This window comes from Anarrhichthys ocellatus, unplaced genomic scaffold, assembly GCF_004355925.1.
Source record: "Anarrhichthys ocellatus isolate YVR2014 unplaced genomic scaffold, GSC_Weel_1.0 scaffold5, whole genome shotgun sequence".
In the NCBI taxonomy this organism is placed as follows: domain Eukaryota; kingdom Metazoa; phylum Chordata; class Actinopteri; order Perciformes; family Anarhichadidae; genus Anarrhichthys; species Anarrhichthys ocellatus.
The window spans coordinates 6732594-6757455 of record NW_022280035.1 but is presented as its reverse complement, the minus strand read 5'-3'; the positions used below and the strand labels follow the sequence as shown (position 1 = coordinate 6757455).

General features: G+C 39.9%; 1 protein-coding gene across 1 annotated transcript in view; it reads right to left on the bottom strand.

Moving 5' to 3' along the window:
* The window catches only part of syt6a (synaptotagmin VIa), a 55515-nt gene extending 34979 nt beyond the window's left edge, over positions 1 to 20536 (bottom strand). The window contains exon 1 of the mRNA XM_031844663.1: positions 20374 to 20536. Coding sequence (XP_031700523.1) covers positions 20374 to 20530 — 157 coding nt within the window. The 5' untranslated portion in view covers positions 20531 to 20536. The remainder of the gene's footprint in view (positions 1 to 20373) is intronic.
* Positions 20537 to 24862: the final 4326 nt, after the last annotated feature.

Below are 24862 nucleotides of genomic sequence, written 5' to 3'. Positions count from 1 at the left end.
AACAAATAAGCCACCACCCCTCGTTTTTCACCACCCCCCCCCCCCCCCCCCCCCCCCCCACACCCCACACCCAAAATAAATCTAATATCAAAGAAACAGATGCACCCATAATCCTGTAGTCAAATCACATCACTCAGTTTCCTGTGATGTAGCTGCTCCAAACAGCATACACAACAATATCCTTTAAACATTAACAATGCCTGACAGATTGGGTTATAAGAAGCAAGCAGCATGACAGTTGGCTGACAGCGGCTGGACAGGCCCTTGATGGGGCATTGATGGGTGTAAGCGGGGGGATGGTGATGCCAGCTAAAGGTAGACTGCTGATGAGTCTTAGCCAAACAAATGTCAGTATGTAGCTAGGCACAATGCGTATGAGCAGGAAAAAAAACCTGCTGTACTAAATATGTTTTATCTTGAATAGAGGGATGTAAAGGATTAGGTTGATCAGTCAGAATTGTCAACTTAGACATACAATCTTAGACCTAAACAGTCTAATTTTGGCTAAACATGGTAATTTTGGCTGTGAGTTTGGACCACAGTAATTAATGGCCAAATTTAACCTTGGTAAGTCCAGTTGATAAAGTCAAACATGCTACACATTCTCTTGCAATCTGATTAATTACAGCAAGCCAATTCAAGGTCAACATTTCAATCTCCGACTTCTTAAAGCATGATTAATTAATTTTCATGGCCACTTTGGGAGTAGCACGAAACCTGTATGTTAACATTCACTTTTTCTATTTACACATCAGTAACAGAATTACATTAGCATTCATTGACAGTCACGTTTCTGGCCACCTGACAAATATAAGTCCAATATTCGCTCTCCTTTTTTGCTTCACCAACCCCTGGGGAAATATCTTGCTCTTTAGCTTCCAAATGCTCCAATACGTGTGGAGCAGCTTCCGTACAGTGTCTTCATCATAGCTCTTTCACTGAAAACAGCTGCATACTGCTGTTATTAGAAATGAGATTGATGGTGAACCTAAACAGTAAAGTTTAGGTTCACCTTTTTGTTCAAAAGTACACCTGTATGGCAGAGGTGAACAGATTTGCTCAGCTGCACATTGTTAAGTCAGGTCACTGCTGTGTGTTCCGCATTGTCTTTACTCTGCAGAACAGGAGGTTGCCGTCTGAATGCTACCCTACCAGAGCCGTATACGGTGTCTCTACGTCACTTCTCTGCCGTCCAAATATGGTCACAAAAGCCAAGATGGCGATGGCCAAAACACCCAACTCGAGGCTTTAAAAGGACCACAAACCAATGGGTGACATTGACAGTGACTGCGTCAACTTCTTATACACAGTCATGGTCATGACATTGCTCTGGGGTATAGCTGTTACATTCCTCAAATCGTTTGTGTTCTATTCCCCCAGTATCTCAGCAATTGTCCAATATGGTCATTTAGTCGAAGTACTGATCCTACAGCCTTTTGTTTACGACCACATCTGGAGAAAGCGTGTGAGGTGAACTAATGAAAGCATGAGAGGAGGTCTGCATTGGTATGCAAACACCTCTGCAGTTGTTAAGAAGGCACTGCACATATAAGGAACTACGCCTCCTGAGAGTGCACTGGCTTACGACATCTCAGCGTGATGCTGGCTGCTCAGCAGCAGACAAAAGAGCTCTTCAGAGGGTCATCAAAACCACACAGAAAATCATCACCTGCCCTCCCTGGAAGACATCTCCAGCACAAGGACTCTTATCCTGGATCCACTGGTTTCACCCGTTGCCCGCTGACAGGCACCTGGGCCTTAGGATTGAATGACCCCCCCCCCCCCCTCCCTCGAACAATTAGATGAACGACTTTTCAAGGCAAACCTATAGGATCTTTTGCAATAATTGCATTTATTTTAGTGCAATAATTACATTCCTATTAGTGCAATACATGCTCTTATTCTAGTGCTAAATCAAATTGTATTTATCAATTTGAATTATTATTTTAGAACCTGTGTTGTTGGCTATAGATGTTTGTTTGCTGAAGTGTTTTGTTTTTGTGGTGTTTTTCCTTCATTTTAATTGCACTAATCAGCAGTAGTGCTACCAATGTCATTGTATGTTGTACAATGACAATAAAGGCTTCTATTCCATTTCAGTGTGAATAGCAGTTAGTCCTCTTAACTGAGGATGATGATGATGTTGAAGATGGCATCAAGGGCTGTCTCAGGAGCAGCTGAAGCATCACCATAGTGAGCAGGAAAAATGTGTTCTTTGTCTAGGCTTGTAATGCAGACAAAAAAGGTCACCATGGTGCTATTTTACCATGGACTGTATACAAGAAGTGGACTTAGTTACCGTGACGGTTTTGAAGCCTCGAGTTCGGCATTTTGACTGTCGCTATCTTGGTTTTTTTTGCCAATGCCTTCTTGTTTTTTGCAACGAGAAGTTACACAAGAAGGGGGAGCTAAGTACAGCTGAACACTGGATGAAACACTTTTAGGCAGCAACCTGCCTTTATTTTACATGCTTGTTGCCACAGAAGAGAACATGATGTGTTAAATAAGTAAAAGAAAGCTAAAATAGATGAAAATCCGCAACCTCAAACTGAAATTGAAAATAAGCCATGCCACTCTGATGGTTGCGAGCCAGTGGAAACTGGGCAACCAAGCAAAACACTCAGATATGCGACTTAAGCTCACATGTGGGAGAGAACAGTCACCTAACTGAGGGGCAAAGAGGAAAGTAAGGTTCACTTTGAAACATGATGGAACCAAAAGACAAACGTTACCTCTGGATAGCTACATTAACGATTAAGAATTTACATAGAAAACACAATATGGTTTGATATATTTGAAATACAATACATTACATTGTTAGTTATTGAACCAGCGGTTGTTTCTCAGTTTGCTACCTCTGCGGTGGTCTCATTTAAGAAAGTAGATACAATTATCCAATTTAGCTTTTTGTAAGCTAAATAACACCTAACTATTCTTAGTTTCAGATCTTTAATCACATCACAACCTTTCAGATGATTTAGCTTGTGACCCTTTGTGAACCACTGGGCTAGACTATTTAACAGTGTATATAAAGCAGTTCAATCAGTTAAATGCTACTTACACACTGATGCATCTGTGTTCAACTTGTAGTTTTATATGTTGATACAGTATTTACTTACTTAAAGGTACAGTGTGTAAGATTTAGGGGATCTATAGGCAGAGATGGAACCCTCGATAGCCACAAGAACCATGAACATGATCCAGCTTACATTTGTATTTTGTTCCAAACTAGATTTTACAATTTTTCAACGTCTCTAGTTAAAATATGCTGGTTTAAGATTTTGAATCGAGTGTTTTCTTGTGTGTCTAGGAAGTAAATTACGTTCATGCTTGGCAAATGACGTTTGTTTGATTACGTTTGTCATTTCTTTTGGTAATGGGAGATTTCCTGCCATAGCATGAAGATACATATGCCTCTCAGTCTCGGTAAGAGAGAGATATTTCTTATAAATACACATAATGAATAGAGTAATCTGTTATTAATCTGTTAGTAATCCCACAACCAAGCTAGACAGTTGCAAGAACATTCATTCTGTATTTACAATGGAGCACAGTGCGCATTCCCCCATTTTGTACCAGTTCTGACTGAAACTGAGGGAAATTAGTGAACATAGCAGGTTAAAAGATAAAGATACCCTTACGATGAGGGGAAATGTGGGGGCATTATGTCTGAGACTGTACTGCTAAAATGTCTTGACCTGAGCATGTATGATTCCATCTCATCCAGTATTACACTCTCCCTCAAGCCATCAGGAAGAAATAATGCAGGGCAGTGTTTCACTACCAATGGTTTATTTCACCATTTTCACCACTTGGTCAGAACTTTAGGCCTGTTTCTGGTTTCAGGATTCATTTGTTTTATAACTTATTTGTAATTGCGTTGAAAAATCGCTACAGCAGGGTTTCCTACATCTAATCCGTTCTGAAATCTTGTTTTTGTTGCTGACATAAAGGACAAACCTGCAGCACAAAGGTGCGTGATGGGGAAGTAAAGTAAGGTTTTCACTCATTCGACATATTTCTCATACATGTAATTCATTTTAGCATTATAGCATCTCAGACTCACCCAATCTGCTCTAGATTTCCTTGCTTCTCGGGGAGCTCAGGTCTCTTTTTGGGATGCTGAACCCCCAATGGCTCTCTCGTATTCGAACACTGAGTTCACCCATCTTTGATCGCTACTCCCATGATGTTTCTTAGGATGTTTTCCTTGACACGCTTTCTAGGTCAGTACTCAACTCCAAACCTAAACCTCTATGCTCTGACATCTCCCCGCAAACAACATTTTGTTCACTTTGTTTTATTGTTTTAATTTGATTGTTTCAGTTGGACTCCAGAATGCTTAATCCACAAAATCCATCCATCCCATTTTTATTTAAACATTTTATAACAGTTGGAGCCACTAATCATCGAATAGCTTTTTCGAACAATTCTACTGAATCCATTAGTACAAAATGGTCTGTGATCTCCTGTTGAGCTTTGATTTAATGACAAAGAACACATTTTGTGTTACTTCCCGCACAGGGGCTTTTATTTCATTTCTTATTTTAGTTGTTGGCCTTCAAGTAAATTTACATTTCTTGTGCACGCAAAACCTAGACAACGGTTTTCCAAGGAACAGAAGCACCATTTCTGCTCTCATGCTGGTTTGATTTCAGATTTTCACTCCCTGCAAGTCCTCACCTCTTGCGCAATGACACACAGTAGCCTAAATATACTCTTGGGGGAAGCTTTTGTGGCTCATTCAGTTCTTATCGCTGTCTTCATCATGAAAATGTCAGAGTGCCATGTCACAGGATGCTTTTAAAGGGAAGGAGAAAGAAGAGATCTGATTGGCCTTATTTCATCTACCTAAAGCATATCCAGAATCAAACTTAGTTGAAGCTTTTTACCGACACTTCATGTGTCCTTGTACAGCCTTGTCTGTGTTTTGCGCGATGTGGAATTGAAACTAGAGCCCTTAATCCTTATTCACAGACACTCCTGTTACATCGATCGCTCTTTCAGTACTACTAAGTGCAGTACAAATAAAACTAGATTTGCATGATTTGGGCATTAATATAACACTGCTTGTCAGATTTTAACAAAACTTGATGGTTCTGTACTTTGTATTGGAGGGCTGACTTTGAATCTCAAAAGTATTCTTACCTGGGTAAACAACCCTTCTTTTAGGAGGCTTGCTCACAGACATTGACACGGTCTCTTGCTGCCAGTGAGTGTGGAGAAAGCAATGGCCTGATACATACATAACTTCAACAGGGTGAATCCTCACATGGGGATGCACTCAACACGCTTCATCTTTCTTTTTTGATAATGTAATGTTTGCACTGTTCCGAACACACTATTCTTTATATGCAAACCATTCAAGAAGTGAATTGTAAAAGGGCCTCTTTTGCCACTTCCTCTTTGAACTGAGTCACTAAGATCAGTCACTCCCAAAGAATGGCTCGGGACCCACAGGTCAGTCGCAGGAGATTTTATTAGGGTCGCCAAATACATTTACAGAATTTCTTCCCCAGTCTTTTATTTAACATTTCTATCTGCTGTAGACCTTTGAGCCACATGAGGAAGGCTGAATGTTCGTATCGTTCTGATAATTGTAGTCTACTTATAACACTGAATCTTTTATGAAAAGCTAGCATAGATTCTGTTTGTTTTACTGAGGAGAGAAAAAAAACAGGAGCCTGTTAACTCTATCTAAATGTGTTCATTTGGTCTCATTCATTAACTATTTAACATGTGTATATGTTTTAAGTAACGTAAATACGTATATCACTATGTATTCGGGTGGTTTTACCTATTCAGTTACAAACTAATTTGTATACCATTTCTTGGTAGGAAAATTAGTTAATTTGGCAACTCAGATCTTCAGGAGTCCAAGACTCCTGCTTTGGATAGCAGTCCAAATAAAACCTTTTTTAATTATACTTGACTCATTTGCTATACATGACCAGAACTATGTACAATACTTAGTACGTATGAGGGGATCTGCCGGGGTCAATTTTGTTTCATGTTCAAGGTGTGTTAGCTATGTACTATTCATCTTTCGAAAGAACCATGCAACAGGAGCCTCCTGTCGTCTTAGGCCTCAACAACACATTGGATCTGCTTATGGCTGGTGGCCCAGCGAGAAAATCTAAGTAGAGTTCAAAGAGGACTGAGCTCAAGCTGGAGGACTGTGTTCCCCCGGGACTAATGCTTTGAGAATAAAAATCGAATCACAATTCACTCAGGTATTCACCAGAGATTTATTACAGCCCCCTGAAATCCTCCCATGCATCAGCAAGGCTGACCTGGAACTGTGCAGTAAGTTGGAAAGGATGGGAAGAAGGTTAAAGGAAAGACTCAAGAGGTGCAGGCATGAGAGCATCAGGGAATGGAGGGCATCTTCTGCTGCTTTAATGAAGGAACAGATATTGCCATAGGCTCACTTATTTTTCTCTCTGGTACCACATATTCTGGTTTCATAGGTGTAGCCCAGCATACATTGGTCTTCTCGTGATGGTTTCCTGTGATCATAGAGAAGTTGTAAACGAAGAGATTTTAAGAGACAGTTGAAGAATGGAATAAGAAGTACTATAGATATTTTATTTTAAAGGTGCAGTGTGTAGTATTTGGCAACATCTAGCATTGAGGTTGCAGATTGTAACCAACTGAAACTTCTCTAGTGTCCAAAGTGTGTAGGAGAACTACGGTGTAGTCCTATCCAGAGCCAGTGTGTGGTTTGTGTGAGCGACTGTGGCTAAGTGGATAGCAGGGCCGTCTTTCAATCAGAGAGTCGGCGGCTCAATCCCCGGCTCCGGCTCTGCTAGTCGCATGTCGATGTGTCCTTGAGCAAAACACTTAACCCCAAAATTGCTCCCGTAGTTGTGCCTAAGGTGTAGAAATGTGATAGAATCTGAATTGTAAGTCGCTTTGGATAAAAGCATCTGGTAAATGACTGTAATGTAATGTTTGTCCATTCTGGGCTACTTTAAAAACTTACCAGTCAGCCCCGTGAAGACGACCCACTCCGTAAGTAGATATAAGCGGCTCATTCTATGATAACAAAAACGCATCAATTCTTATTTTCAGCTGATTATACAATGAAGACATACTTATCGTTATTATATTGCATTTCTGCTAAAAGATCCCCATAATGCTACACTGTTTCTTTAGGTAAAAGTAGCAGTACTACAGTGTAAAAAAAAGTTCTGCATTCAAAATGTTACTGAAGAAAATGTACAAAAGTATCAAAGTATACTTAAAAGTATTAAAAGTACAAGTACTCATTTTGCAGAATGGCCCATTTGATAATAATGTATATTAAATATCTGGAGTATAATTATTCATAGATTGATGTGTACATTACTTAATATATGTTTTAATGTTGCAGTTGGTAAAGGTGGAACTAATTTTAATTACTTTGCTGGCTTATGAATTTCCCTGGGATCAATATATTTTTATCTAAACATTTTAATGAAACATCGTAATTTGAATGATTATATTCTGAATATGGAAAGTAACTAAAGTTAATTTCATATGAATGGAGTAGAAAGTACAATACAGTATTTTGCTCAAAAATGTAATAAAGTAGAAGTAGAAAGCAGCAGAAAATGGAAACACTTCCGTGTAAAGCGATGAAGAGGCTGTAACCTTCCTCAAGTGAACACAACAAACAAACATAAATGCAATATTACATCACGTTTTCAATTTTTTCAACATTTGGGGTTTGACTGGTGCCTTTTTCACAACATCACCTCGTTGCGCTCTCTTCTTCTGCAGTGATATAATGGCACCGGAACGGAGAATCAGAATCAGAACCACTTTATTTGCCAAATGTACAATTTAGATACAGGAATTTGACTGAGAGATACAGCGCAGTCAAAAGGTTAAGTTAAAAAGTTAAAGAATACAAAACTGTTACGCTATGCCACATATACTGTTTAAGAATAAAGCATGCTGAATAAAGCTACTTTGCTCGTGTTGCACAGTAGGGGGTGTAGGGGATGTGCGTGTGTGCATGGAGATGATGGTAGGCGGGTCTGGGCGTAAGGCAATGATCCGTGGTGGACAGTTGGGGTGAAGGAGGGAACTAGGATGGGTTGTTGAGGAGTGTGATGGCTTTAGGGAATAAACTTTCTAAAGAGGCAGTGGGCCGGGTGTGAGGGGTCAGTTACTGGCCTACTTTCTTTTGCAGATTCTCAGAAATTTTGTTTAAAATGCTGTATTTAGAGGGATACCTGGCTAGTGATAGTGGTATTTTTTCAGTACTGATCCGATATAAAGGACAGAAACTCTTTGCTAAGCCACAGAGAGATGTTGTACGTATCAGTGATTGATCAAGTCAGACAGAGGCCGGATATTACAGGACTTCTCTTTCGAGAGGTTTGAACAGTCCTGAGAGAGTGTTTCCATTTCCTCTCTCCGACTGACCTGCTCCACTCTGAATGCAGGGCAGCTCTCCAGTACTGACATATTTTCACTTCAGTTGCAGCCAAATGCCACCGGTGCTGCGGCTTTAAGACCGCCTCCCTGTCAAATGCGTTATCTTTGCATTCAATAGGGTGTTGAAGTGTCGTTACCGCGAGGAACGTGGCTATACAGAGGCCTCTCACCATGATGGGAGTGGGTCCACAGTACATTTACGTGAAGTGTATCCTTGAAATGGGATTCAATCATGGTCAGCTGTATAATAATGGGAAAACACACTCATATGTAACATGCTTTTATCTACACTGAAGATAGTTCATGTGGCACATGTTGGTAGCTGCAAGGCACTGAAAGGAAATTTAAAGCTGCACTGATATAGCTAATATAATACACCGAAGGGTCAAATTCTTTTTATGTATTATTAAAGCAGCACTCTCCACTCCCATCAGAACCCTTACTAGAAAGCAGCTGTTGTCAGTGAAAAAAGTCAGACACAATTAGCGACTAGCTGGTGAACATAGTAGAGTGTTTAGCATAGCATCACTTTTTAAATTGATATTCCGAACGTGTTGTTTTCACATTGTCATTTGATACATTATTATAACAATATATATTAAAGTGATAGAGTACTTGTATTTTACTTATTAAACACTTAATCATCAATAACAAATATAATAAATTAACCAAAACATTGTCACATTGCCATGTCAAAATAACTTTATTTAACCTTATTTCTTTCAGTATGACTGTGGTTGCATCTACGAACGACCAGAGAAAGGTCGAGGAGACGCTGATAATGTAGCACAGGCTGCTGACTAAAGTAGATTCTCAGTAGCAAACCCTTTAGGTACGTGTGCTAATTCTGCTGCAATGGAGGGATGATAATGTTATGATAATACAGTGATATGATATGGATCAACCGCTATAAATGGTGGTTTATGCCTGAGGCTACAAACCTCCACTACTCCCCCATGGTTTAGTGAAACATTTTGAAATGCACATCCACGGTTTGTTGCAGTCTCATGCTGGTGAAACCTCCTGCGCATGGAACAGAACGTTTGTAGTAATTTAATGATGATGCTCCGGTCATAACTTTCTCCCCTTCTGGTGTCCCCCATGGGATCTTATTTCGTAAAAAAATATGTACAGTAGTCAATGGCGAGAGACAAATATTTTTTTAATACCATTTGAATTGTGCCATGAATAACACATATAACGTTTGTCATTATCATCATCAATCATGATCATTATGGTGACCGTTGAAAACAACAAAGACAAGACCTTCTTGACGTGCAAAATTATCTTTTAAATTGACAAACATCAAATGTGTAATTCATCGCACAATTTAAACAGGATCAAAACATTATTTGTCCCTCGCCGTTGTCTTACTATTTATTTATACCAAAATAAGATCCCATAGTGGTCCACCAGAAGGGGCGGGCCTTTGCCTCTCTTTGGTCCTCTTCTCTATATTCATCCATACCTGGCTCCGGGGAAGTATTAGCGACTGTTTGGCCAGTAACAGCCAGTGACAGGTGATTAGTTTGCACACTGTTGTCATACGCATCCATTATACAATAGACTCTGTTCTTAATTACACGCTTGGCTGGGGATTATCTTGTCAAAGTGGGGGGCTATGATCTCCCAGGCTATGAATTACCATTTGTAAAACTTATTTACATACAGGGATTTCCATAACTGACCCCCAGGTCGCTACTAATAGCTTGTAAATTGAGGTGACTCGTTCCTGTCACTCTCCCAACACGTTTCACCTGTTATAATATTAGTGCTACACAGGGAAGAATTCACCACATACATTTACAACACTGATAAACCAACAGATACGACTACTTGTCATATAAGGGAAAATGATTAGTATTAAAATCATGATCTACCTGCTGATGAATATGCATAGAGTAGCTTTTTTTCAAGGTATTATGTTGAGTTTTAAAGCAGTTGGTATTTGGTGTGTGTATATATATTTCATTATTATTGGAAACTTTCTTCTTCTTGTGTGTTGAATTGCATGTTTGCCTGTAGACACTTTGTGTTTCTTTTTTATACTCAGCTGAAACTAATTACAAATGTACCCATTGGACAGGTCTCCATTTCTTAATGTTTAATACCAGATTACATGCTTTTCAGGAAATATCCTAGCAAATGATGAGTAATTTATGGACCTGTAAAAAAAACAGTGAATGCCAAAACATAGTGGTGCGGGAATGGATGAGTCATCAGTGAACACATTCAGTAATTTCAGTTACACTGCCATGTCGACCTGAATTAGCTACTATAAGCTTCTGTTAGTGGTGAACACGGGATTGTCAAGCTCACCAATTCTTTGATTCTCTGCAGAAATGCACCTCGTTTGTGTGTTTGTATAGGCACCTTTAGCTTTTTAATCAAAGAACTAGATATGTTGGTTCATCTTTTGTATGAGGAGAGAGTTTCATGCTGATCCGAGCCATAGAAATGTGAGTCACGTAACATTGTCTACGGAAAAAAGAATGGGACTCTTACTTTCAGTATCAGAGGTGGCCAAAATAGATCCTAGTTTGGCCTTCATTTTGATCTCAACTACACACCTGTCAAGTTTTTTTTGTGAAAGCATTTCATGGTCCACAGACATACTGGTAAAATTGTAACCCACAAGCTGGAACTCACCTGTTTTCTAATCTGATAGAATTATTCATAAGTTTCAGAAAAAGTTCCACTTTTATTTGCTTTCCAAACACCTCTTGTGACATTATTTTCTTCTGGGTAAAACTTGCACCTTTGCCTCCGAACGAATGAATTTCAAGTAATTTAGTCTCCGAACAGAACATATATCTGGATATTTATTACTTCATCTAACAGATAAATGAAATATGCAAATTTAAAGGACGCATCTATTGATGAATAATGGAACATGGCCCCCAGAGTGTGTATGAGGTGATTATAACTACTTGTTATGTGGTTGTTATCCAGAAATTCAATCTACCATATGCTTAACTGTATATTGCAAATAGGAAGCTTTTTTCTGTACGTTTTCTTCCAAGAACTCTTCTTATCTAATCTCATGTGCCGCAGTCTGGTTCCACTGATGTAATATTAGTGATAACAATAGTGGCAACAGGGACACTTTACTGTTTTCACATCTCCAATGTTTCACAGTGAAACCGTGGAGCAATTTTCCGCTGGTGACATTCTGTAAGGTCAATGCATCAATTCTTGTCAGCTTAGGTAACATCATTTCAGACCAGACAGCTGCTGCTTTGCAGAGGGCGCTAATATAATCAGAGGATAAAATGTCACAACAAACCTCAAATTGTAAACTCTTTTTTCCAGTTGGGTTCAACGAAGGAGAAAAAAAAAATCAAATTCTCGCTTTAGTTTTAATGAAACGTGATCACCACGTTGTTCAAAAGCCTCTTGATCAGCCAACTGCATACAAAACAGACAAACACACATATTGACATGCAGGTCACTCTTTTCTATGCCTCCTAGTCTTTTGTCATGAGGCTGTTATTCAGTATGTCCTTCCCCCATCTCCCATCCCCCCTGATTGTACTTCATGTTTCCTCGGGGGATTGTTAATGGCAGTATAAGTGAAAACACAAAACATAGGAAGCAGCAAGAGATTCCAGGAAATGGGAGCGATATACTCAGAACCGATGGAGGGCCTAAGGCACCATATGTTCTAGGTGCACTGTGACACATTTGCTCACGAACACAGGATTTACAGGCAAACAACCCTAAAAAAGATATTCTACACATTCTATAATTGACTTTTTTTTGTACAAAGTGGTGTTCGTCCCCTTTGGCTGAACTTTAAAAAAAAGAAAAAAGAAAAGAAAAACATCTTCAATCATTGTCATAACAGATGGCGGCAGAATTCAGTACCATCTTGGCATCATAGCACAAAACTATGCAGCGCTGCGTACATATTACACCCTTGGTTTGCCCCTTAAGCATCGGTATTTGTATTTAATTTAGCCTTTCAAGCGTGCAACAACGTCTCTATCTAATTAGTGGATACAATTTTAAGTGGAGCTCCTTCTCATTATCTTGTCAAAGCCTGTGGGTGGTTACAGTTATAGTGGTAAGAAAATATCTTGCCTCCTTCACCCAGAGGCAGCAGATGAAACGCCTCACACCCTTCTGTTGACTGGACCTCATGTGTGTTATTCTGACACACGTCTACGTGAGAGACATCAAGACTTTTTCACTTTGTCACTCCACTTAAAGGAGATGCATGTGCGTTTATATGGTTTAATTAATCATGAAATGATGTAAATGTAATTTATATAATGTGAATTATGTAATCTTCCCTGAAGGAATGTAATCGCCCCCGGACAAAAAGATCTGCTAATACTTGATAACACAGCCCACGATTTACAGTGTAATTTCATTTTATGAATAAGATATCAATAAGATACTTCCTGCTACAGCAAAAGGAAACTATGGGGAACAAGGAGGGAACAATTTTAGAGGAAATGGGAACGAAAATATTTTTAGTAAATACTGTGTATCTATGGGGGGAATAACTGCTTTAGCTAAAGTATTTCCTTGTTATTGTTCTGCAGACAATCTAAAGAGCATTATAGTTGGCTAAATTGCCTATGCAGTAGGCTAGTTTCTTTCCTAAGTCCCCTATGTGTACATTGTCGTACTACATAAATGACAAGTTCCCTGCTATTCTTAAGAGTTGAGCATCCACCATTGGTGAGTATCCCTGAACATATATGAACAATTTGCTAAATGGTTGTCAGTAGCATATACTTCTTCAGAGACTTTACAAAAGCCCCTTACGTTACATCACTGTATTGCCGCAGTTTTGATGGCATACAGTAATTGTAAATACAACATACTACAATAACTTCTAGGTTTTTCCCCCCAAACTTCCGTTTTTGTGCCCCTGTATGTAATTACCTGTAATATTTTCTTTTATGTCGTTCAATCTGTGGTTTGTAGCAACATGTGGTACTAGCCTATTATGTCGGGCTGTCGCTATATCGCTTTTGACAAGCAAACCGGAGTGGATGGCAAGCAACCGCCACAACCACTGTGATCATGTTTTTTTCTTTTTTGAATTCTTTGCAATGGGAACCCTGCACATATACACTATGCCTCAAACGGCAGCAGCGTAAAGAGGTGCTGAGCGTCTATCCTCCGCTGAGCGCTGCACGTTTGGTGTTTTCTTTCTGGTTGCCAAGAGTTGAAAAATGTCAAAACTGTTGGTAAAACGCTGCGATTGTCATTGTCACCGTTTAACCCGGGACAAATACCACTAACACAAACCGTCCCATCCTACATGCAGGCTACGAGTGCTGAACAAGAACAACAACGGAGGAGAAATGAACCCACATAGACCGGCGGGTCCATCCTCTCTCCATACGTGCTTCAACCGTCTCTTCATCCAGAGCAAGTACTGCTTTGTGCCGACATTTTTACTTCTGCGGATATTCCAAATCATTGCAACCAGATGCAACCACGCTTCGTAGCATTGCCCTTCTGTGTTTGGCAACAATAACAAAGTATTTGATTTGTTTTTAAATGGTAATCTTTGTCATTTAAAAAGTAATAATATACCTAATAATAGCATAACAATAAAGCTAAAGGAATGAATGAAATAAATAAATGAAATAATTTACACACCAAAAAATGCAAATGATACTGCATATCGAGCTGTTGAGCGAATCATGGACTATTTCAGTTGTATTATAAGAAATAAAGAGTTCATTCATTCATATACTTTACAGTTTCAACGATTTTGACAAACATTTACTTTTCAGAGTGATTTCTTTTACATCTTTGTACAGTTGAAAAAGCCCACAGTGGATTGAAACACTATAAACACCTCTCACATCACAAACTACAGCTCTCAAAATAATGTAATGTTTTTCATAAAGTTCAATAAACACCTCTGACACAGGACCCTTTATTTATTGCAGGGCTCTTATGTCGGATTGTGTTAGATTGTACAGGAGAAAGATTCCTGTGTACATATTAGTGTAAAAAAGATCTTAGTAAAATGATGTATCAGATAAGGTTGGGAAAACAGATTCAGCTTCTTTGTTAGTCACAGCAGCATTAATTGATTTCTTGCCACTTGGCAGCACAACAGGCTGTGAACACAACATTGGCACAGTATTGGACACGGAGCCACTCTTTTGATGCTGCATTTTGTGTGTTCTGTGAGTAAAAATACACTATAGAGCTTCTTGGAAAAACGTAATTATGCCAAATTTAACTTTAAACGGGTAATTACATAAAACTTGCTACCCATTCCCACCTATTATTACAAATCTCATTAATCCGACTAATTTAAACTCAGATTTAGAGCAGTGTTAATCGATTTTTTTTTTGCCAACTTGGGGGTAGTGTAGCGACATTGATGGTATTGTCACTGTGTAAAGCTGTTGTGGTGCAGGTGTGAGCTTTGCATTTTCGTGTTGTTTATTTGCCACGACCCGGTGTGTAACGGGCCTTAAGTTACACATAAAAAATGTTTCACAACAGTGTCAGTCCAATTTGCAGTTCCAAGCCAGTGTTAGTTATGTCTTTATAGATCTCAGTGTTTAGTGTTCAACCATTTAGTGATATCACCCTCTAAGACTGCACATTAATGTGTGTGATGAAGTGTACAAGACTCAGATCTTATTCTACGCCATCAACCCTGCGAGCGAGACAGGAGCGCCGGCCCCCGGAGGCTCTCAACCTTTCACCGTGACAGACAGCTCAACAGCCAGTATGACAAAACGTCAACTTGAACCGAAACCAACCAGTGAAACTCTGAGAAAAGGAGATGGTACAGGAGGCTTCGTTAGAACAGAGGGAAATGAGAAGAGCTTGACATCAGTGGCGTGAAGAAGTCAAATGAGGCAAAACAAAAGACTAAGAACCTCTTTCTTTTCTCTTCTCAGCTTTTACCCAAAAATTAAACCATCCTAAAATACAGTAGGGCTATTTGTGGTGGTGTGTACAGGGGCTTTAGTAAGAGTGATACTTAGTTTAATCCATTCTTACACGTTTGCTCAAGAGAAAACTCTTTACATACCTTGTGTTTACGTGCTCTAGCGTAGGCCTAAGCTGCAAACGTTAGCATGTCCGGCTAACTAGCTTACTACCTACAGTACTAATCTAACCCAGATTCACTTCCAAAGCCAACAAGCATTTTATACTTTGGGGGTTTACAGGCTCTGTAGTATTTTTCCAGTGTGTGAAACTGGTCTTTGATGCGACTATAAGAGAGTTTAGGCTGGACTTTTTTTCCATGGGACCAAGTCTTTCAGCTACGATATTATGCATGTCGCCATATTAAAGATCACTTCACAGAGTTCTTGTTTTCAAGCTGCTCAGCTTGGGGGTAGAAACAAGTTCACATATCACAAAGTATCATAAGTTTGATATATTGCAAACTTAGTGTTGTTTGATTACAAACGAATGACTTACGAGTCAAATGACTCAACTTTGACTTTATATTCATACGGGTCACGAACGGCACTCCCACCCTGCCCAACGTAAGCGGATTATCACACACATTATACTGTCATTTACTCTAAAGAAATGAGAAGCCTGCTCTTATCAAACTCTGTCGGCAATCAAGGTCCACTTGTTAAAAAAAGTTACCATCATTTTTGAGTTTTACATCTGGCCTTGTTTTTATTGTCAACTGCAAATATGAAATAGAGGGTAGATGTTAATTGTTGTATTTCAGTGCCAAACTGCAGCGTAATGTTGTGCTCCAGGTAAAAAAAAACATTCACATGCTCTGTTGCGTCTCTCGCCGCCCTTTGAGGCTCTCACCGTTCTGCTCGCTTGGGGCTTGACTCTTTAATCAATAAAGCAATGTTACTGCTCAATAGCTCAGCAGAGGCCTTGCCCAGTGCACTGGCCTGGATAACACAAAGCAGGTTTCTACATTACTCATCCTCCTAATACTTTTGTCATTAATGACACTGATGCATTCTGTAGGAGAAAGCCATGCAGAGAGAACACTGTCCTGTGAAACACTGACATAAAGCTACAACACAGCGTGGCATTGTCTGCACTATTAAGGTCTAGAGGATGAAGGATTTTTATTATTTATTCATGGAGATGGATTCACATTCACGATAGTTTCACGGCTGTTCAACTGGGGAGCCGATTATATCACTTGAAATTAGCACCTTCAGGGTCATGCCAGTTGCCGTTGAGTTTCAAAATGTAACTGTGGGGGGAGGAAACACCAGAGAGATGAAGGGATTCCTGTTTATAATGCTGTTCACAGACTGCTGCCGATTGGTATTCCAACCACTGTTTGACTTTTGTCTTTAGCGCATTAATGAAAAATGTGTCCCACTTTACTGGTCATTATCCTCCAACTGAACCGGCTCACTGACCCTACTCTAACATATCCGCTTGATTTGAACTCCCTGTGCTCTCACATGAGATCATTTTACACCCTCACACTTGTGTTAAGGTGCAAAGAAAGTATAACGGCTGGATAAATACATAAACCCTCCTGATTCTACGTATTGGCTCTATTTCCCTGCCCACCTTGCTTAAGTGAATGCCACAAGATGCAAAAACATCAAAATGTGTTTCATTATTGTAATGATTACAGTAATAATAACACAAGCCTTTGAGGCTTGGCATTTGGTCTGACAGACATTTTTCTGAGCGTTATCTTCCACAACAGGAACAGTGTCTCCACTGTTCTTTTGTGGTCTACAGTGAAATGTTGTATCAATAAAATACAGAGACAGGAGACGGTATGGTATTAATTATTGAAAGGCACATTGGTTCGAATGGGATTCTAATCTCCACAGTGCAGTTATTTTGATGTTCTTGTTTTTCTGTTTTAGATTCAACCTGCAATGCAGCATCCGTCCCTGCAAATACCACGGACATAGAGCGAGTGGATAACGGTGGGGACTAAATGAATGATCTGCTGATGCTAATGTCCTCTGCCAGCCGGGGTCTTGTTTAATAAACCTCAAGATGAGATGGGCGTGCGGGAAACAACGTGATCAAAAAAATATGCCTCATCAATTCAAAGCCCACACACCTGAAGCTGCAGCTGATAATGAAAGAGTAGTTTGTAATGAGGCTGAGTGTTGTGTTTGTTTGGAGGAGGGGGTGGAAGGTGGGTTAAAAGTGCATCCAGCAATCCAGGAGCTACACAGGCTTAAGGGATATGTTGTGTTACTTGTATCAGCACTCGGGATTAAACATCAATATCTTAGGCTGGCGGCTGATCAATGGGAACGGTTCTCTCAGAAGAGTGTGAGACGCTGATCCGAGCTCCTATTCATCTCCCTGAAAAAGTCTTGTGTTTCCTTTCACACGCACAGCAGGCGGGTTCTGCGTGGCCTTGATTGAAAAACAATCAGCCAACTCAATTTTCAACAAATTGGTTAATAAAGACAATGGCTTATTTTCTCCCATCAGGACAAGGGAGTCCCAGGCTTTCTAATTAGTCATTCTTATTTTATCATAATCGATTTGAAACTGGTGCGGGGATACTCAGCCAACAGCGGGGAGTTCGGAAGGGAAAATTTACTCTAGTAAAATGACTGCTGCTGTGAGCGGGATAGTGGCAGATATATTCAAACAGCTGCATGATCGCAAACCTAATGGGCTCTGTTGTGCTAGCACAGAGGAGGAAAGGTGGCAAATTGATGAAATACATTTTTAGAAATCTTTCTTAAAAGCTGAGATGAATTTTTTAATTTCTTTTTTTAAATGCACATACTGTATACTCGGGAGCAACAATGGTTCATTGGCAGTTTATTGATTGCATTTTGAAATCTCCTTACTTTTTGCGTGGCTATAAACTGTTAAGTCGTCTGCTCCACTTTAATATGAAACATTTGGGAGGACCCATCGTGTTACTAATTTTGTATTTCACAAAGAAAATTTGAAGCATATGCTAAGTTAACACTCGGAAAAAATGAATCTTGAAAGCTGAATGAGTTGAGGTATTTTGGTTAGCTCAGACAGGTCGGTAATATCAGCAGGACAGAGACGTTTTTAGATTAAAAAGATTTACAGCGAAGAAGTTCAAAAGATGACATTAGAGGAGAGTGATGGTCATTGATGGAAAACGTATTTAGATCTTTTACTTAATAGTCTATGGGCTCTGACCCAAAATTGAATGTACCGGTACCATCTGGGTGGGGAGATTCTAGTTGTGATTTTTTAGTTCCTCTGCACTCTGCTCCTACAGCGGTTTCTGATGATAACGCGTCCTGACCGACAGCGTAGCACCCACCCTTCAGCTTCCCCCTTCAGGTACGCTGTTGGCTCTGCAGACACTTTATTTGCACAGGTAGCGCTGTTAGCACCATTAGCTGTGGGCCGCCAGCTGGCTGCCGCCATGTTGAGAGCCGTAGAAATGCTCCCAATGTTGTATCTTGCACCTTTTATGTATCTGTTTGTTGAACATTTCTTGCTATAACCACTTAGTACACACTGTGGGATCTATGAATCATAGGAAAGAAAAATATCGACATTTCATATAACCCCCCTGCCCCCCGACCTACACACCCTCCAACATTATGGGAAGCAGCTTGTTTAGCTTCCATATGGCAGAAATCATTTACATCAATGACCGCATAACATGCAGTGGCATTTAATGTCCCCACAGCTCAGTGGTGGATGCCAGTGGCACTGTGATGTACGTTCAATTCCTCCACTGAGAATGATGTGAGTTGACAGTGGATTTGGTCAGGGTTGGTGTGACATGCACGCTGTGAACAGGGACCCATCCTCGAAAAAGCAACCGCAAATGATATTTCCTCTTTCTTGTGCACCTGCTGACAAAACTAGAGTTCATGGACGTACAAGAAACAAATTCGTTTGAAGAAGAAATTAAAAATTAGCCGGATTAGCAAATGATTAAAGCATGCAGTAACAGATATCTAATATACAACAGATCACGTTATTGGCATGGAATAAAATGTCCTGATATTCTGCATTGGTATTCTTAATTTCAGCTTTCCAGACAAAAATAAAATGTTTTTTTACAAATTGTACACAGAAAAATGTTGATGTTTAACCTCTCCCATCTATAAACCCGTTACACTGTCAGAGCTTGTCTTCTAAATCTATAAAACTACAATTATTCACACACCCTTTGGTCATATCTTGAACAGTGTTATGTGCAATGTAACACTAAATTCATGAGTGTGAATGCTTCAAGACAATTCAGCCAATATTTCCCTGATTTAACAGCACCTTTTCCCAACTAGAATACACACAGCAAAGAATTCAAGCCTGCAGAGCCTGCAAGAGCACTTAGTAGAGCTGCTCCATTAACAAGAGAGGGATTATTCCTTTAAAGATGGTGAAGCCCACTACAAGTGCCAAAGCAACAGATGCACCAGGGTGCAACAGATGTGTAAATCATCCTTCATGAATAAATCAAAAATCCAATTCAGGATGTTGAAACTTTGCAGGGCAGATTAAAGCACACAACATCACTGCTTTGTGTTGTCAACCCAGGCACAGCAACACACATTTCGGAAAAGGTTTGTTTGTTTCTCTTCTCTTTTCTTTGTAAGCCTGAGTTGTCAAGACAGCATCATCTGGCATTAGTCCGCCTGAAGGCGTACCTACTGTAATAACAGTATAGGAGCTCTGCCTCTCTGGAGTAACCTGGGGGGCCAATGTGAGTCTGTTTTATACACCTATTGTTCCCCTTTGCCCTGGGGTCACAAAAACTCATTAAGGATGTATAAATGGCTCAGTCGATGCTCTGGCTGAGTACCCATCTATGACCACACATGGTAAACAAAAGGAAAAAGGGGAAAAACTACATGTCAAATGGCAGAAAAGCAGATTGCAGATTTTGCTCTCACATACAATTAAGCTACATAAAATCCTTTAAAAGTAGCTTTCTTAAGAGGAAAAACTAAGCATGGATTATTAAAAAGCACAACAGGAAGGCTGTTTCCTTTCACCCAATATAGATTAGGAGTTAATTATAGTCCTTACCCAGTTCTTTGCGGTCAGAGCTGTGGCTGGACAACAGGAAGAGGTAATCCTTACAGGTGTCTTGATCCAACAGTGAGCTGTTGTGCAGGCAAAGGTCAACAATTAGGGTTACAGCTTTCTGACAGACCATGTCATACTCCTCTCGGTCAGAACTCATGCTCCCAGCTGCATCCTCAGCCGTGTGTGTGCTCATCCAAGGGGACTAACACACCCACACACACGCAGCAGCAGCAGCAGCCCAGCATGCAGAAGATGAATACAACGTGTCTCCGTCCTCGGCTGATTCTTTTTCTCCGCTGTCTCTTACGTGTGTTCACTCACAAACACGCTTGAATGTATTGTATGTATATACATATGAATCTGTAAATATATATATATATATATATATATATATATATATATGTATATAGTGTGTTTCTGTATGTGTTTCAATCCATGTGTGTTAGCAGGGCCAAGATTGTTAAGTGCATGAACGCGTGGTGTGTGTGTGTGTGTGTGTGTGTGTGTGTGCAATAATGTGTGAGGACTTAATGAATCACATTTGTCCTCAGGTGATAGGACAGAATTGTTGCATCACATACATGAAACAAAAAGCCAGTCACCAAGAAACACAACAGCTAACCAGAGTCTAAGACTCCCCCCATCCCCTCATCCCCTCCTCCACCTCTCATGTCTTCATCCCCCATTCTCCACATCGCCCCCCCCCCCCCCCCCCCTCCATCTGACTTAAATGCCGCCACCACTCCTTCCCTCTCTCTCTCAAAGGAGGGAGATGTACGCCAAACTTGGCATTATAAAAAAAGTGAAATTAATCCAGTAAGATATAAATGATAACAATGAGGTGGATAAGTGATGAATGCAGTGGTCAGTGGACAACAAACAAAGGCAACGCAACAAAGACGCCATCAGCTTGCTGAAGGGTGAAGTGATCGACACGGCAGCATCTGGGCAGGCGGGCTTAAGTAACTGAAGAACACGATGGCGCCCCTGTTCCGCTCAGCCAAGAACCTGCAAGACACACAAGCAAACGCACACTCACACAGTACTGAGGCAACAGGACTCTGGGGCCGTCACACAGTGTTTACAATCTAAAAACAAAAACATAACGACCACTGGGCTTGTTTTTCTCACAGTTTGAGTGGCTCTGCTGGTCCCTGCAGGTCAAAATGTCTCCTGTGATAAATTCCACCGCGAGCTGAACCACCTGTGACTTCCCAGGTCTCGCTGCTCCCACCGCCAGTTCCCCCATCGCTCCCATCCCTGAGTGTTTACGGCCTGTAATGATGAGGATTTAGCTTTGTGTGTGAAAGAGAGAAACAAGGACAGGAGGAGGGAGAGAGACCAAGTTGTGAGGCTGCATATGAAGTGAATAAATGGTCGCTACAGTGGTGAAAGTGCTCATGTCTTTTACATAAGTAACAGTAGCAATACCACGCTGTAAAAATACTCTGTTACAAGTAAAAGTCCTATTCCCATAAGTGTTTATTGGTTAGATTGTCCCTTTCAGACAGTTATAATATTATGTACCATATTATCGGAATATTATGTAAACAGAATGTTGGAGTAGATTTTAGCTACTTATTATACTGTTGTTTGGTTAAATCTATTGCACAAAGAACTTTTTTATCAATTGTTTTGTTTGTCAAATCTAGATCTGTAGTGTAACTCCAGCTGTCGGATAAATGTATTGGAATAAAAAGCGCAGGATTTGAGGTATAAAGTAGCATAAAATACTCAAAGTAAAGTACCCACAAATTGTACAGTACTTGAGTAAATGTACTTTCCACCACTGGCTATGTGTTTATTTTGAATACAATGTCAAACATTGCAGCAGCTGTTTAACGATAAGTGAATTGGGATGTGAAAATTGCCAAATGTATCTGTTGGGACATAGCTAATGAAGCTCAATAAAAGCAAATACATCTCTAGTAGATGATTCCCTTCGCTGTTTTTGCATAAACCTCTGAGGATTCAATTCATATGAATTCGTCATATCTGATAATTAGAATTCAAATTTTCAAATCAAGGCTGTAAAGATGAGCAAAAAGCCCCAGGCGAGGAAAAAAAACTAAAACTAATTGACTTTTCGAGCGCATTACATTGAACTATGTGAACTTGCTCGACGTTATCCCTTAATTATGTTCTTAACCATTAATTAAAGTCATTTCATAAACCCTGTGATGAATAAGGCATCAGAAAAATTATGTCATGCCTTTCTAATTATAAGTGATATTGAGTTCAACCAGATCTCGGTCGACTCCCTTCCTTAATGTAGTTAAACCTGGGCGTAAATACGACGCTGTCTACACTGGTGGGCTATTGTTCCGAGATAGCTTAGATAATTGAGAGCTTATAGTGGCCCCCACCCTGCGTTTCCCCTCAAAGGTTGCAGTCTGGGGGTCGACTTTGCTTCCTCTTACTGAAGATTGGATCTGCTCTTCTTGGGCAAGCCTGATTAACAGGCAAATAAATAGTTTCTGGCTTCGGGTTTTCAAAAGAGTTAATTACCTCTCTGCTTCAGCTGCAGTTGATACTGACTCACCCCCTTCCTTTGCCCCGCGGTGTTGTTAATTCAAACAGGTTCACTGCCAACCTGTATTCGCTTTGGTAGTGCTTAGATGTATAGAAAGAAACTAAAAAAACTCTCACTGATTTCCTTCCAGTGCAGCAAACACTACCAATGTAACATCTTTAATTGTGGAAGGAAATAGACCTGGGGTGTATAGCAGTTCTTCCTCCTTATACGTTATTTAGAGGGTGTTGTCGAAGAATGTCCAGTATGTCAGACAAATGATGCTACTGGTTCCTTGTTAAGGTATATTCCATCATTTGGAGACAGCTGGTAAATAAACTGCCATAAAAAAAGATAGTGCATCATTACCCAGAAAAGCCTCCAGTGTTCTGTCTCTTCTCCACATTACGAATAATCCTATCCATACGCTACAGTTTGAGATCAACTTCACATTATAATAGCAATGGTACAAGGTGAATAATAAATAATCTTGCAGATACATAAAACGCCCAGTGGAAGTCAGCAGAATACCATCAACAAAGGTTAAGAACTATATAAAGTATGAATTTCAGGTGCTTGTTGTATTTTACCTTAGTACAGTATTTCCATTTTATGCTACTTTATACTTTTAATTTATTACATCTCAGAGTCAAATATTGTAAGTTTTACTACTACCTCTACCACTACATTTGTCTGACATTTTTCATCTCCTTCCTGTCCAGTGAAAACCATGTACCTCCAAATTTGGTGTTTCAGAATGGGAATGTTTGCGATAAACTGACGGATTAAGTGTTCTGCTAATTTAAAACCAGCTGACTGCGTCTTCACAAAGCTGTTTTTCTGGGCTCATGAAAAGTTGCCATTTTTGAGATATCTGTGTATTACAACTTTTACTTAAGTAACGGATCTGAACAGCGACAGTATTATCTGAGGCAACAGCAGCTGAAAACATCACAGTAGCAACAAATCCGAGTAGAAACAAATTATCCACGATTTCTGTGTTCAAATGACCATCCAAGTTAAACAGAATGAAACATTGTTCAAACAGCGCAGGTTTAATTGCGCAGTACATCTTACCCTCTTCGTTAATTATTCATGAAGCAGTTAGAAATAACACAAAATAGTGTCTCTCATATAAATGTCTTTCCATCTCTCAATAATTTAGATCTCTGCAGTTACAAAAGTGATTTGAAGAAAACAAATAGAGGCGTTCTGTATGCTGATGGTGAATCAAAGCGATAATCAAGACGACTGCTGAGAGAGCTCGTTTTAGACAGTACTAATAATCCAACACCTTAGTCTGCTGTGAAGGGATTCTGCCTAAAAGCTATAAATAAATGAGCAGGGGTGTGATGGTCCTATCGATCATTTTAAAACAGCTGTGGGCATATTTTTCACTGCAAATGAGGGGGTTGTGGCACATGAGGTCCTCGGTTTGATATGTAATTCAACTTCATCTGTGGCAAATCTTTCTGTGGTGACAGCCCGGTGGCTACAGATGTTGAATTTGATTCATCGTGGCAAATGCATGACAAAGGGTTGGCTCACTCAAAGCTATGCTAATCAACATCAGCACTTCAACGAACTTCTCCTGAGGGCCACGGGGGCAGGATATCTACAGTATATAGTCAGTGTGTGACAGTGTATCACGGTGTGTGTGTGTTTCATTGTCACGATGTGTTAATCAAAAGATTTCCCTACTCAGCTGTGGGGCAACGAGAGAAATATTTCTATTTTGACTCATATAAGCTCATTAGTAACAGTCATAAATTGTGTAAACAGGATTTGATGGATGGTGCTGTGAAGCTACAATACAACAGATGAGGCGATGATCTATGAACAAATGGATCTGCCAATGAATATTACACATGCATGTGGGTTTTTACAATGAAATAGACACATGCTATTTCTGTTAAGCCCTCAAAGGCGGCTTAAAATACTCATGGAGCCACAATCACAATGCTTTTCAATAAGGCT